At 42.2% G+C, this 14,634-nt stretch overlaps 1 protein-coding gene across 2 annotated transcripts in view; it reads left to right on the forward strand.

The window, feature by feature from the left end:
- Nucleotides 1–373: 373 nt before the first annotated feature.
- POC1A (POC1 centriolar protein A) overlaps nucleotides 374–14,634 on the forward strand; it is a 63,260-nt gene continuing 48,999 nt past the window's right edge. The window contains exons 1-7 of one of the 2 annotated variants that reach the window (XM_082487838.1): nucleotides 374–390; nucleotides 1,530–1,597; nucleotides 1,953–2,037; nucleotides 7,238–7,409; nucleotides 10,867–11,046; nucleotides 12,183–12,290; nucleotides 13,661–13,776. In XM_082487838.1, coding sequence (XP_082343964.1) covers nucleotides 7,249–7,409; nucleotides 10,867–11,046; nucleotides 12,183–12,290; nucleotides 13,661–13,776 — 565 coding nt within the window. In that variant the 5' untranslated portion in view covers nucleotides 374–390; nucleotides 1,530–1,597; nucleotides 1,953–2,037; nucleotides 7,238–7,248. Of the gene's footprint in view, nucleotides 391–1,529; nucleotides 1,598–1,952; nucleotides 2,038–7,237; nucleotides 7,410–7,463; nucleotides 7,561–9,926; nucleotides 9,993–10,866; nucleotides 11,047–12,182; nucleotides 12,291–13,660; nucleotides 13,777–14,634 lie in introns of those variants that run through there. The other variant, XM_082487837.1, reaches the window with a different exon arrangement.

The following is a 14,634-nucleotide window of genomic DNA, read 5'->3' on the forward strand; positions in this document are numbered from 1 at the left end:
TCTGTTGATCCAGACCTCCCTGGAGTCGGTCTTGCTGGAGTTACTTGTGTAAGATGCTGGGAGGGTTTCAGAGCCGTGGCAGAGGGACTGGGACAACAGTGTTCTCTCGGTTGTCCCGAGGCCTCCTTTACCCCTCGCAGCCAGCTCTAAGCTTCTACACAGCACAGACCTTACGCCGCGGGCCTGGCTCTCCTTTACCTTATTTTAGGGGCCTGTAATGGCGGCCCCCTCAGCGGTCAGGCCCCGCCCACGGCCGGAAGTTGTCCCTCCCGCCCCTTCCGGTCCGGCGCAGCGGCCCCTTGAAGGGCGGAACCGTTGCTGCGGACGCGCAGGAGGCGCGGGAACTGAGTTGTGTTGCGCGCGGGGGGTGTCATGGCTGCCGGCTGCCTGGTAAGGGGGCGGCCGAGCCGGGGCTTGCGGCAGCCTGGGCGTTCGGTACCGCCGGGGCTGGGCTGAGAGGGCGAAGGCCTAGGGGGGGCGGGGTGGGTCGGGGTCTGTTGCGGCTCGGGGGTTTAGCGCCGCTGAGAGGGGGAGGGCCTGGGAGGCCGCTGAGGCCGGGTCGGGGAGAGCGCTGCAGCGGGGGCTGCGGGCTCTGGGGCTGGGGGGAGTGTTGGGGGGCCCTGGCGGTTGTGTGTGGTGGCGGTACCTGGGGGCCCTGCTCTCGGGGTTTGATGGGGGGTGGCCCTTGGAGGGGTGCCGGACGGTCACGGTGCAGGGCTAGGGAAAGTGTGTGTGGGGTGTCCCTGGTGCTTTGGGGGAGGGAGGGAAGGAGGCCTGGTACTGCTGGGGCTGGGCCCTCCAGGGAAAGGCCTGGGGGGAGCTGGGGTGATGGTAGGGCAGCTCTGGGGTCAGGGGAGGCTTAGTGTTGGGCTGTGCAGCAGGGGCTGACCTGGGCTCTGGCTGTGGGGTGGCCTCATGCAGTTGAGGTTGGGGGGGAACTGGGGGCAGAATTGGGCTTGGAGGGGCTTAATGCTGCTTCGGTGGGCAGCTCGAGGTTTTGGGGTGTTGTGACAGCTGGGACTGGATTGTGGTTTTATTGGGGGGGGGCTGGTGTAGGTGGGGAGAGGGCTGGTGCTGGGTGTTGTGGGGGGAGGTCAACTCCAGCTGGGTGCTTGTTTGAACATGTTTGGCTTGTGTTCGGGCCCTGAAGGGGAGCAGGCTGCAGCCTGGGGGGAGTGTTGTGGTCATCTGGGAGACAGAGGAGCTGGCTGATGCTTGTGGGGGGAGCAGGTAGGCTAGGCTGTGGTGGGAGTTGCCAGGAGGCAGAGACTGTGTGTGAGAGAAGGGATTGAAAGCTAATCAGCTTCTTCTGAAGTCTGGACAATTTTCAAGTGTTACAACTGCTTGTAATGGTCCTCTCAGTGTTTTGGGTTTTTTTTCTGTGTTGTGTTCCCCCCCGACTTCAGGCTTTGTTTTCCCTTTGCAGCAAGGTGCTGTGTAGGGATGTGCTGTGCTCCCCAGCTGTAGGGGAAGGGTAGTGGGTCAGTCTGTTTTGCTGCAGTTCTGATTGCACCTGTCTGTTTTAACAGGTGTGTTAGGCCTTGCAAATTTGTTCCTTCTGTGCAAACAGTGGCCTCTTGGCTACCCCTGGGCTGAGGTGAGCAGCTGTCAGCAAAAAGTTGAGCTTGATGGCCTGCTCAGGTGGTCACTGATGTGGCTGGTCTATCCCAGAGTCAGCTTTGGGAAGTCTGCACTAGCAGCATGTTGTTAAAATGCATAAATTATTTGTGCAAGCCAACTAAGATCCAGAGTGATTATCAGCCTGGATAATTTGCCTCTCAAAGTTTGTTGATACATGTGAAACTTGCATTTTGTGTTGCATGATGTCTGTATGTCTACCTAGCTTTTCTGGGATAAATATGTGGCTTGGTTCATTTGTTGTAGAAATAAAATGGCTGTATTGTGCAAAGATGGTTCTTAATCTATTGTGTCTAAACATTATTGTGTTTTAGGAAGATCCGTCCCTGGAGAGACACTTCAAAGGCCACAGAGATGCCGTCACTAGTGTGGACTTCAGTCTCAATAAGAAACAATTGGGTAAATCGTCTCTCTGTGTTTTGATGGCCAGATGATAAAGAAAGAGCTTCTCTCCTTTAGTTAAATGGAGGGAGTAGTGGAGGTACTGAGCTGTACAAGAACAAATAACTTATTTTCATGAAGACATTTTGGAGAATTTCAGGATGAACATTTCCATGTGCTTTGAAAAAAACCATCCTGTTGTTGAACCATAGGGGCATTAGATTGTGTGCGTCCTGCTAGAGCCTTAGGGATATCTACTGTCATGTGCTTTGGTTTACTATGCAGTCAACTTAGGGTAAAACCTTACTTTTTCTTCATCTTCCATTTCTCCCCTTTAGACAGTTGCATGTGTTTATGCCAAGGCACGTATCGTAGTTGCTATTCAGTAATCCACTGTGTGTGCATTGAGTAGGAAACAGGAGAGTTTTTGGCTCTTAGTGAAGTTGCTGTTCAGTCTGTGTAGCATGGTCGACGTTGCTTTGGCTTGCAGAAATGATAGTTTGGGGGAATGTTCCTGGAGGCAGTGGATGCAGTAGGCATGAATAAATAGAAATGCAGCAGTCTATAGAAATGCATCCTGTTCTGGATTTTGCAGTCTACATGGTGCTTTGGAAGCTGCAAGGAAATAAAAATGAATCAAACTGTCTTGGACCCACTCCCTCTGTTGTGAATGTTAATTTAGGATCCTACACAACTTTCGGGTAGCAGCAATTTAAGATTTAACACAGGATTAGGTTCTATGATTTTTAACAATCATCAGCCAGTTATCAGAGCGATTTAACAGAATTTGCTATGATCAACACAGCGACTTAGTTAAAGATTTGAAAATGGCAGGGTTCACCTGAGACTTGTGACAGTTTCCTCAATCAAATAACACACACACACAAACCTGAGACTTGTGACAGTTTCCTCAATCAAATAACACACACACACAAACCTGAGACTTGTGACAGTTTCCTCAATCAAATAACACACACACACAAACCTGAGACTTGTGACAGTTTCCTCAATCAAATAACACACACACACAAACCTGAGACTTGTGACAGTTTCCTCAATCAAATAACACACACACACAAACCTGAGACTTGTGACAGTTTCCTCAATCAAATAACACACACACACACACACAAACCTGAGACTTGTGACAGTTTCCTCAATCAAATAACACACACACACACACACAAACCTGAGACTTGTGACAGTTTACTCAATCAAATAACACACACACACACACACACAAACCTGAGACTTGTGACAGTTTACTCAATCAAATAACACACACACACACACACAAACCTGAGACTTGTGACAGTTTACTCAATCAAATAACACACACACACACACAAACCTGAGACTTGTGACAGTTTACTCAATCAAATAACACACACACACACACACAAACCTGAGACTTGTGACAGTTTCCTCAATCAAATAACACACACACACACACACACACAAACCTGAGACTTGTGACAGTTTCCTCAATCAAATAACACACACACACACACACAAACCTGAGACTTGTGACAGTTTACTCAATCAAATAACACACACACACACACAAACCTGAGACTTGTGACAGTTTCCTCAATCAAATAACACACACACACACACACAAACCTGAGACTTGTGACAGTTTCCTCAATCAAATAACACACACACACACACACAAACCTGAGACTTGTGACAGTTTCCTCAATCAAATAACACACACACACAAACCTGAGACTTGTGACAGTTTCCTCAATCAAATAACACACACACACAAACCTGAGACTTGTGACAGTTTCCTCAATCAAATAACACACACACAAACCTGAGACTTGTGACAGTTTCCTCAATCAAATAACACACACACACACACAAACCTGAGACTTGTGACAGTTTCCTCAATCAAATAACACACACACACACACAAACCTGAGACTTGTGACAGTTTCCTCAATCAAATAACACACACACACACACACAAACCTGAGACTTGTGACAGTTTCCTCAATCAAATAACACACACACACACACACACAAACCTGAGACTTGTGACAGTTTCCTCAATCAAATAACACACACACACACACACACAAACCTGAGACTTGTGACAGTTTCCTCAATCAAATAACACACACACACACACACAAACCTGAGACTTGTGACAGTTTCCTCAATCAAATAACACACACACACACACACAAACCTGAGACTTGTGACAGTTTCCTCAATCAAATAACACACACACACACACAGACAGATATAGAGGTTAACCTATGGTTAAGATGTTTCCTCTTCTGCAGATTATAGTAAATTTTGCTACCCAATGATGGAAATCGAACTATACTCACTCTCTTCCCTTTGTTGGCTTCTGTCAGTAGATGGTTTGAAACTCCTAACCCTTTGTCTGCATTTGTCAGTGGACAGTCTGAATCATGTTGTGAAATACGGGGTAGCAGCCTGCTGCTCCAAAGGGCCTCGCTTTAGGATCCATATTTATAGGGTCACAAGATGTTTGACTTGGTCAGTACTTTTCCATTGTGGCCTCAGTTCTTATCTGGTCCTCATGTTGCCACACTTTCAGAGCGTGCTTGTGCTGTGGGCAGGAGTTGTCTCGGGTACGTTTTGCAGGCAACAGGAGTTCCAGGTGCGGTTAGGGAGGGCCTCATTGCCCCAACCCATGTTACTTGCACCAGGACAAGAAGATACCGGGTTGTCTCCAGTCGCCCCAGTAGGCAAAGACAGAAAGTGCTGGATTGTCCCAGCTCGCTGCACTTGAAATTGAAACAAAAACAGCACTGTGCCCACTGCCCTTGTAACTAAAGCAAGAACATGTTGGCTGGTGTTGACATAGCAATGCGGGCTGGGGGTCTGCACCACCAACTGCTCCCTGCTGCTGTTTTTATTGCTGTCTGGTATCTTTTCTTTTCCAATTTTTACATCTTTGATCGCAGAGAAAGCGTTCACTCTGCTCTGTGTTGGTAATTCTGATTGTGTATCCCTAAAACTTTATCCAGTCAGTGCAGATCTCTGTTTGGCAAGGGTGCTCTGAATGTAATTTAGCGTTGCTTTTGATTAGTCTTTCAGAAGTAGTACGGGGGCCTTTACTGCCTCCATCTAGATCATGAAATAGTTGCTCTTGATATTTTTACTACATAAGATCAGGTCGGAAAGGGAATGACTTCTAAGAATTTTTTCTTTTTTACATACTGTTGAGTCAGTCATGTGTATTTGACTGTTATGAGATTTTTTAAAGTTCTTTTTTCCCATTTGTGCTCCAAAAATAAAACAACAAAACCTAGAGAACTTGGTCTTTTTTTTCCCCCATTAGATTGCTTGCTTGATCCAGTAAGGATAATAATTATTGCCAACAAGTCGCATATAAGTACTGTCATTCTGAAGTGCTTTACTGAGATGTCAGAGCATTATTTTCCTTAATTTTTTTAACATCAGTCCTGGGTAAGCTGTGATATGGCAATTTCTTTGCCAGGCAATGACTTACTGTAGTTATGACTGACGTTCAAATATCTTTATGCTAGGCTGTTTGCTCAATCTATTTTACACAGTTATCTCCCTTTAAATTTTAATATCCCTAAGGAAAATTGTTGCCTGTATGAAGTACAAAACCAACAATTCAAATAGTAAATATGTAAGGTTTTTTGTTTCCCCTTAGGGGACATGCATAACGAATGATCCTGTTTGAAATAGGCATATATTAATCCCAAATCAATAGCAGGAAAAGAGATGACTATTATTTTTTGTGTTAAAATGACTGTGTAGTAGTAGAACACTTTCAGTAAAATCTATTTAGTATTTTGCCTAATAATTATATTGTCATGTCAGAACCTACCATCAAACAGATCTCTTCCCCCCCAGGAACATCTTAAGATCTCCCTGGAGATATGTCCCACTTGGCACTCGGGTAGAGAGATACAGATGCAGCTTGGGTTTGTTGGCAGGCTAAGATGTGTATCTTCTGTATTTTCCTGTGGAAAATCTACAAAGTTTTCTGTTATTTAGGCATTAAAGTTGATTTGAAGGGGTATTTTTACTGTCATTGTTTGAGACTAAGTTGCCACGGACATATGTTTGCTTTTTTGCAAATCCGTAGGGTCCCACTGCTACAGACTTCACGCAGTATGCCTGGCTATAGGGGATGAGTGTTCACTTCAGCGTTCACTGCGCAGAGGCTGTGATGGGACCCAAGCAGGGGAGTTTTAGACTGATGTGGAATTTACCCTTGCATTTGGGAAACCTGTTGCCTGGTATTCTTGGCAGGGACTGATATGGCTTCTTTGAGATAGAGGGATGTAGCTTGTATGAAATTCAGTGTCATGGTGATGAGCTGTCAGTTGTGCTTGCGATGGACGTAGCATGTGCACCTGAATTCTGCCTTCTACCAAAGTGACTCTTTCTTCTTGCTGCTGAGGGAGATCTTGAAAAAGCAGCATCTGTCCTGGGGGATAGCTGCCTTCCTGTTAGTAGAGTCTTTGTCCTCTGGGGTCTCCCTCCAGCCCTTTCTCTTCTTTCTTGTCTTTAGAGCATGTCTTTGCCCTCTTCCACACCTTTCTTAGAAGCTAAAGAGTAAAGGCAAGTTGTGGTGGGTGGTTGTTTTTCATTCCTGCAGGACAGGATAGAAGTAGGCATGAGTGAAAGAGTGGGGGTGAGTAGATGGAGGTGACCCCATCTCCATCCGTATTTCCTTAAATCTCTGACTACCATCAAGTCCTGCTGATGACACTTACTAATAGCAAATTGAACACTGCTCTAATTGTATTGCAAACTTGGATTTTTTGTGTATTGGTCTTAAAACTGCTAAGCTGGCTTTGATGAACATTTTGTAACAAGGGATAGGTGTTGGAGGGAGATGTAGGTGGGTTGTCTTTAAGTGTTTTTGTCTTTTATGCGTTTCTTAGTGTGTATTTATTTGGAAGAAGTTTTGCAACATGTGTGGCTTTAGCCTCTGTAGCTGTTTCATGAACTGACCCTTGGAAGTGGAATTGTCAGTCCAAACCAATGCATGACTTTGATTTGTTTGAATTACTAATGAAATACAAGTATGCAATACATTGGTGAAGTTTAAATGACAATGTGCTTGAGACTGCTGGAAGCTGTGATGGTGACTTGGGTGTGAAATGTGGTTTCAATGTAACTGGAGGAGAATCAATGCAAGTTTGTTCTTGTTTTGGGTTTTTTTTTTTTTTGTTTTTTTTTTTTTTTATTTCAGCAAGTGGCTCGATGGATTCATGCCTGATGATCTGGAGTATGAGACCTCAGATGAGAGCCTATCGCTTTGTGGGCCACAAAGATGCGGTGATGTGTGTTCAGTTTTCACCTTCTGGTCACCTGGTGGCTTCAGGCTCTAGAGACAAAACGGTCCGTTTATGGGTTCCCAGTGTGTAAGTATCTATTCCCTCCTGTCTCTCTTCTTGTTTTAACTATGGATTGGGATTTCCTTTTGCTTCTTGATAGCAGTTCTCCAGCTACAGAACTAGGATCTGTTTGAAGGAAAGAAGAACCATTTTATTTGTCAGCCCTGAGAGAGGAGAGGTAATTTGCTTTTGAAATTGCATTGGAAACAAAACTAAAATCCTTTGCAAAGCTTATAGTCAGAATTAACTTCCTATGCTAATATAACAAGTCACTAATGTAACTCATCAGTGGTGCGTTGCTGGATTTTTCTCCCGCTTCCTCCTCTACTTTCCTCCTAGAAAACTGATCCTTTGCTTCTCTGCAAGTGTTAAACAAGATGCTGAAACAGAAGTTGGGGTTTAGTGATGGAGATATCTGTTCTGTGAGCAGGGTGGAGGTTACTAGCTTGCACGCTTGCTGTAGTTCACAAAACCATTAGGTGCTTTTAATCTTTATTTCTTGGTCTAAACCTAGTAACTCTGTGTTACACTGATAGTAAACGATGACATATTACTAAGACAAGACTAGTCTGGAATGTGTATTGACTTTTTTGTGAGCTTGCAAATAATTAACAAGAATTTACTTCTGCCCTTTCAGTACCTTAGCCATCTTAATGTATAATTATGAAGTTTCCATTTTTGAGTAGAAGGTTTAATTGCCTTAACTCATTAATGCTTGTTAACTCCTTGGCAATCATTGGCCGACAGACTTCATAACTTCTATTGTTTCACTCTGCGATGCATTGTTTTAAGTGGTATGCCTTCAGCAAGGAACACTCAGTTGAAATACAACACAAACGGGAGAGAGCTGCAGAACTGTTTGAAAACTTGCTGCAAGTAATGAGAAGCTTTTTGCAGCCGAGATGCAGAAAAGCAGCGGTCAGCATTTCCTCTGGTTTCTTAGTTCCCATGCTAAACAGTGGGATTGTTTTTTCCCAATGGGCAGGCATATGTAAAGGTATTTGAGGTTCCTTTCCTTGTGAGGTTGTAAATTGCTTCTGTCAAAGACTAAAGGATTGTGTCCAGAAGCAGACCTGATGATTGTGGTGGCAAATGAAAGGGATTTAAAAAAACAACCAAACAAACCCAACCAGACAAAACTGTACAAAAAACCATACCCAACTCAAGATAAACATGTCACTTCAGGAACCTGGGAAGGCATTTCTAGTTGTTTATTTTTGAGTTATTCTGTTTATGATTACATATTGGAGGCTTTATTTGATCTATTAAACCACAGGTAATCTCTGCCATGGAACTGATAGGTTCTGAAAGTGACTTTTAAGTATCTATGATAATATTTGCTGGAGTAATACCCTGCTCCAAGTTAAACTAGATTGGTGTCCCCATTTTCCCCTAGCTATTAATCGTCATGACACTCACCTGACACTATGAGAATGCCTGAACTTCTGTCGATGTAAATTCCTAGCACTCATTTTGTATTCAGTTCAAGTTATGCATCTGGGGCAGATATGCTGTTAGTCATATGTGACAACAGTATAGGACCTGCTTTTTGAGCAAATTCCAATTTATCCTTTAGCTACAGAACTGTCTCAGTGTTTTCATAACAGTGGTGTGACTAAACAGTAAATATGGTAGAAATCGCATGAAGTTAAAACTTAATTTATGGTGAAATAAAACTAAAATATGCAGCTTGTAACTTCAATTATAGTTAATTTCAGTTTAGTTAAACTTTCCTGGAAGAAATTATCACAGTGACGTGTCAGCGTATATATTATTAAAAGGCATAAGGTGGGTTATGATTAAAACTTAACCTTGCTGCTCATTAATCTCCTGTAAAGAGACTGTGTCATTTTGCTATCTCCAGAGCTGCACTACTAACACAGGATGTTGAAAATAAATTACAGTGTAAACTTGTTAGATTTCTCAGAAGCTAAAGTATACATTTTAAGAAAGGACCGGGACGTGATGGGAAAATTGAACTTAGAATTACCTAACACACCATTTATCTTGGTTGCTTAGGGGTGGGAGCTCCGTGGTCTAAACTACAGTTACTCTTGTCATGTCAGGAAAGGGTGAGCGTGGAAAGGGTGTTATTGTTATGCTGGTTGAGAATACCTGGCTGCATGGCATTTTTAATCTGTGTTTGGTTATTATTCTTTGTCAATTTACCTTCTCTAGATAGAACAAAATAAAAGCACTGGGATTAAATCAGGTTTGAGACCTTTAGCTTGCTAGTTTTGCACTGTCATTAAAAGGGAAGGGAGAAGCTGCCCCATAGTCTATTTGTGGGCCAGGACTTTATTTCCAAAGAAAACTTGCAGTCCCTTTCAAGAGTGAGATGTTACTGAAGAAGTTAATGCTATACTGGTGTATGGATTTTTGTCTTTGGGATTTGTTTTTTATAAGTCATGCTGACAGAATTTTGTAGTTTCATGTTTCTGTGTGAGTTTTTATCAGACTTGAGGATGTTCTGTGATTTTGGACAGAAAGAAAACTCCTGAGAAGTAACCTTTACTGTTTTTACTGTTCCTTGCCTTCTGGCAGCTAAAGGATTAAACAAAACTGGGCAGCTCTGACCTTTTCTGAGGAGGGAGGGAATATTGCTGGAAGGTATATATTATTTTGGTTTTTTTGGCCTTTACAGTTGTAGTAGTCCTTAGCCTTAGTATAAAGCCTGTTAAATCCAAATGGAGAAGGGAGTAAACCACGGTGTCTTCCTGTTGTTCTCTTCTGTCTGTGAATATGGAGCTCCTGGTAGTACAGTATATGCTGGAGATGTATTTTGTTGGATTTCTAAATATGTTGTGCTTCGGATCTCTAAATACACCTTGTGTTTATTTGCCAGAAGACTGCCTTTTGCATTTATTTGGAAATGATGGGTAAAGAAGAATAGTAATACCTTGTCTTTTGTCTTGCCTGGCTAAGTTAATGGTAGCTTGCTCAAAGTTGTGCAACATCAGGCATGCGGAATTCAGTTGTTGTTTCTTGTGTGATAGCGCATTGAAAGCATTCAGCTGGAGTATGGGCCATTACAGGAATAGCTGGGAGGTAGTTGCTGCCTTGGCTCTGTCTAGATGAACAGTGAAAACACTTACCTCCCTCCTCACCTGCCTTGCAGCAAAGGACCTGGTAACACTACAGAATCTCTGCATCTTCTTTTATATTGATGTTTCCATAAGCGTTGTTTTTAAATGGTTGCACTAATTTAACAATAGCATTTTTGCCCTTTTATAGGAAAAATGGGTTGTTTCCTGTAGGATTGGGCTCTGGTATTGAACTGGAACAACTGGATTTAGCTATGTATTCTGTATAGCTCATGAAGAATGAGTTTGTTTAGGGATGATCAACGGTTTCTTCCTAATGTAAGCACATGCAGGTCCCATAGAAATGCTGGTTAATAGCACTGCTCAGCATACAAGAGCTTTGTGTTTTCAGGTGCGTAATGTCTTTGTGCAGTTCTAAAGTATTCTTTCCTTCTGTATAGCAAAGGAGAATCTATGGTCTTCAAGGCTCATACAGGAACTGTGAGAAGCGTTCATTTCTCCAGCGATGGGCAGTCCTTAGTTACGGCTTCTGATGACAAAACAGTCAAAGTGTGGACGGTTCACAGGCAGAAGTTTCTGTTCTCACTTAGTCAACACATAAACTGGGTTCGCTGTGCCAGGTAAGTACGGCTTTCTGATATGTAGAGATGGGGATTTAGCCCTCAAAGCAGAGACTGAGTATCATGGTCTTGTGTAATACATTTCTAATCAGGATGATTCAAATGTGTCTAGTGACTGAAACGTATTGCTAACCTGTGGAGAGATCCCTTCAGGATAACAGTTGTGCACCCACTGTGTGTTTCTTCAGTGATCTTTGTCAAGCAGAGACTTTCCTGCTTAGTGACTTGTTGTGTTTTGCTTCTACCTGGTGTGGAGACTTCCTCATCTTGAGGTTGCTAACAGAAGTAAAATGAGAGATTTATATGATAATTGTTATTTCAGCTTAGTTACTTTTAGACTTGTCATGTTTCCAGTTATAAATGATCAACTGTGCTCCTTTGAAAATGCTGGAAGTGCTGCCATAATAAAAACAGTATTTCCTGATAAGTGTCTCAGATTTCGTTTTCAGTTGTCCTGAGGAGTTTTTATTTATATAACTATCTAGGATAAAGCCACAGTTTCTCTGTAGGTGAAAAGCTGAATCGTTATAGTTCGTGAATATGGTGGTGGCAGTGGCTATATATACTATAGATGTCCACAGTAGAGTAGAAAGAATTTTTCCAGTATGTGTGGTGATGTTCTCTAGTTAGGGACTCAAGTCCTGATCCTGTGAAATGTATGCCTCTGGAGAGCGATATTGATCTGTCTTGTATATGAAATTTTGAGATAGGAGCTTAATACATTCTTCTAAGGCACTCAAATGATGAAGTTTCTCCTGCTGCTGCTGGTATCTTGGGAGTAATTATGTTACTCTGAATGCTTGTGGCAAAGGTAGGAATTGTTTAGAATTGGGGTCTAGAAACAACTTGAGATACACTTAAATTGAAACAAGTAGGACAGGAGTCTTAAGTCAGACTCAAGACTTCCTTGAGGGTTATTTTATGAACTTTTGGAATCGGGAATAGTTTGAGGGCTTATGGCTTGCTTTTTCCCCCCCCTTCAACTTATAGCATTTGGATTTTTAGGCTCGCTGATGGCAGTGTGCCTTCTTGAAGAGCGAGGCGTGTTTACCAACATACTTTGACAGCTGGCCAAATCCAGTTGACCCTGTACGCCTTTTGGGGGCATTTCTTAATTGGTATAACTCTTGTCTTAGATTCTCTCCTGATGGACGATTGATAGTGTCAGCCAGTGATGATAAAACTGTCAAACTGTGGGATAAAACCAGCAGAGAATGCATACACTCCTTCTGTGAGCATGGTGGGTAAGTACCTGGCAGTGCAGGAGGACGAGCCTTCTTGTGATTTCTGAAATGGGGATGCCTGGTGAATGTACGCCTGGCTTTGTGACTGCAGTCAGAGGTTCTTGTCCTGGCAATTGTTTCTACCTCCTAGAAAATCATTAGCACCTATTACAAAAGCAGCCAGCAGAGGATGAGATGCAAAAAGAGCTTCCAGAATGGCTTTGAGCTTTTTATGACTTTTTCAGATTGGAACCTTGAGAATTATATTTTATTACCTGTCCAATGCATCAAGCCTTAGTTTCTTTATGTTTATTCGTTTTTGGAGATGCCTAAGTTCTTTTCCTTCTTCTAGCTATGTTAAGCTTTTTTATTTTGCTGAGTTGAAGTAAATTAGAAGAGCAAAAGTGTACTGGCAGATTGGTACTTGGATGCTTTATTTCATCCTCAAATTTTTAAATAACAAAGTTATTCCAAAATCCACTTTGTATTTGGAAAAACAGCTGTTGAGTTGGGATTTTTTTCATGAAGAATATTGAGTCACAGCAAAAGTTAATCTGTCCAGAAACACAAAACAAATCTTTGGAGAACTGAGAGTGCAGCCTTCCTAGTTTCTTGCTGCATTGAATTTTTAAACACAAAGTTGTGTTCTTATCAGGTAATATACAATGATATTAAGACAAATTCGGACAGTGTTACTTTTTCCAGTGCTTTTAAGAATACAGCTTCTCCAAACACCCAATTGAAATATCTCAACTTCCTCAGCATTTGTTACAAGAATTCTCAAAGGATAATTTTATCCAATTTCTTGTGTAGTTTGGGTGAGGAGTTACAAGATGCTCTTCAGTAAAGCCTTCAGAAACTTCAGTGTACTTGTGTGTTCAAAATAAAAATTGCTTGCATACAGGTCCAGAAAGCCACTTGGTCTCAGACTCGCTACCTTCCAAGTGGCAACATATGATTTCAGGCACAAATTCAGTTAAGTTCTATCCTAAAATTAGTTAAGCGTAATAGAAGAAAAATATCTGTTTAGTCTTCTACACACCAGTCTAGAAATCGTGTTAATTTAATAGAAGACATATATTATGCAAACATTAAATGAACACTTGAAAATGTTGTTGTGACAGTCGGATCCATCAGATTTCAGCAGGCTTGTATCTACAGCTTCTACAGCTGTAATGCAAAGCGTTGGCGATGGTATGCTTAGATATAATCCTGCAGTCTGTGTGGGGTTGTAAGCAAGATTTTAAGAGAAATTTGGCAATATAAATTTTCATGTTTTTTCCTTTCCATAATTATCAATACATCATGATGTAGCTTCCCTTCTTGAAGAGACCTTTTTGATCTTTAGCAAGAGTTAAATGTAAACAGTTGGATTTAACTGCAATTTACAGGTTTGTGAATCATGTGGATTTTCATCCCAGTGGTACATGCATTGCTGCGGCTGGTACAGATAACACAGTGAAGGTGTGGGACGTTAGGATGAATAGACTTCTGCAACATTATCAAGGCAAGTTAAGATATCAGAAAAATCAGACCTTTCCACGTTTTGATATGAATTGCTCTGAAGTCCGAGGACTTGTTTCTCCATCTGTTGCTTTTCCAGAAAGGCACTGGATTAGATCTGCTGATGGAAGCCTTTTCTGCACCAAACATCATGCTTTGCTTTGTGTTAGCTCCAAGACTGATTCTCGCATATTGGTGAAAAACACCTCTGTTTTGATTTCTCCTCCTCTGCCCACCATCAAAAAGCAAAAAATGCTGGAACTGTGCCATGTTGCAGGGTGTGCACAGCTGTTATCTGCGATGCTGCTTGGCTCGTTTTCACTGTTATTGAGGAAATTATATGCAGTAAAAAGGATGTGGCCTCTGCCTCCAAGTAAGCCTATAGAAGGAATCAGATGCTTTCCAGCAAAGCAAGAGGTCAAGTTCTTCGTGGGAAAACTAGGAAGAGTTAACAAAAGAGGAAAACTAAAATCAACCAATTGCAATTCTGTACTGTGATCCATGTTTACAGCTCTTTTTCCAGTATCTCCTTTGGTTTTCAGCTTCCAGAATTAGCTTTGACCTTGTTACGACATGTCCAGGTTGGCTTGTCCTTGGAGTTGCTAGCTTTTATATTTAGAAGTCTACATCTTTCCCCCCCTCCTCTTACCTTCAAAATGGCATATCCTCTCATTACCTGTTCTTGTCAAACTGATTAGTGCTGTCATTTGGTAGAACTGGAGAGAAAAGGGTCCTTTCCCATCCTTGCAAGCCGCTTTCAGTTTTATTGTCCTGTTTTGTGCATATTAGTTGCTTGAGCCTAAATCTGGCTTTTCTTTCCTTTGCTATTAACAATTTTTAGGGCTGCTGTAGTATTTTGTAA

This window comes from Vanellus vanellus (genome assembly GCF_965231255.1).
Source record: "Vanellus vanellus genome assembly, chromosome: 9".
Lineage (NCBI taxonomy): Eukaryota > Metazoa > Chordata > Aves > Charadriiformes > Charadriidae > Vanellus > Vanellus vanellus.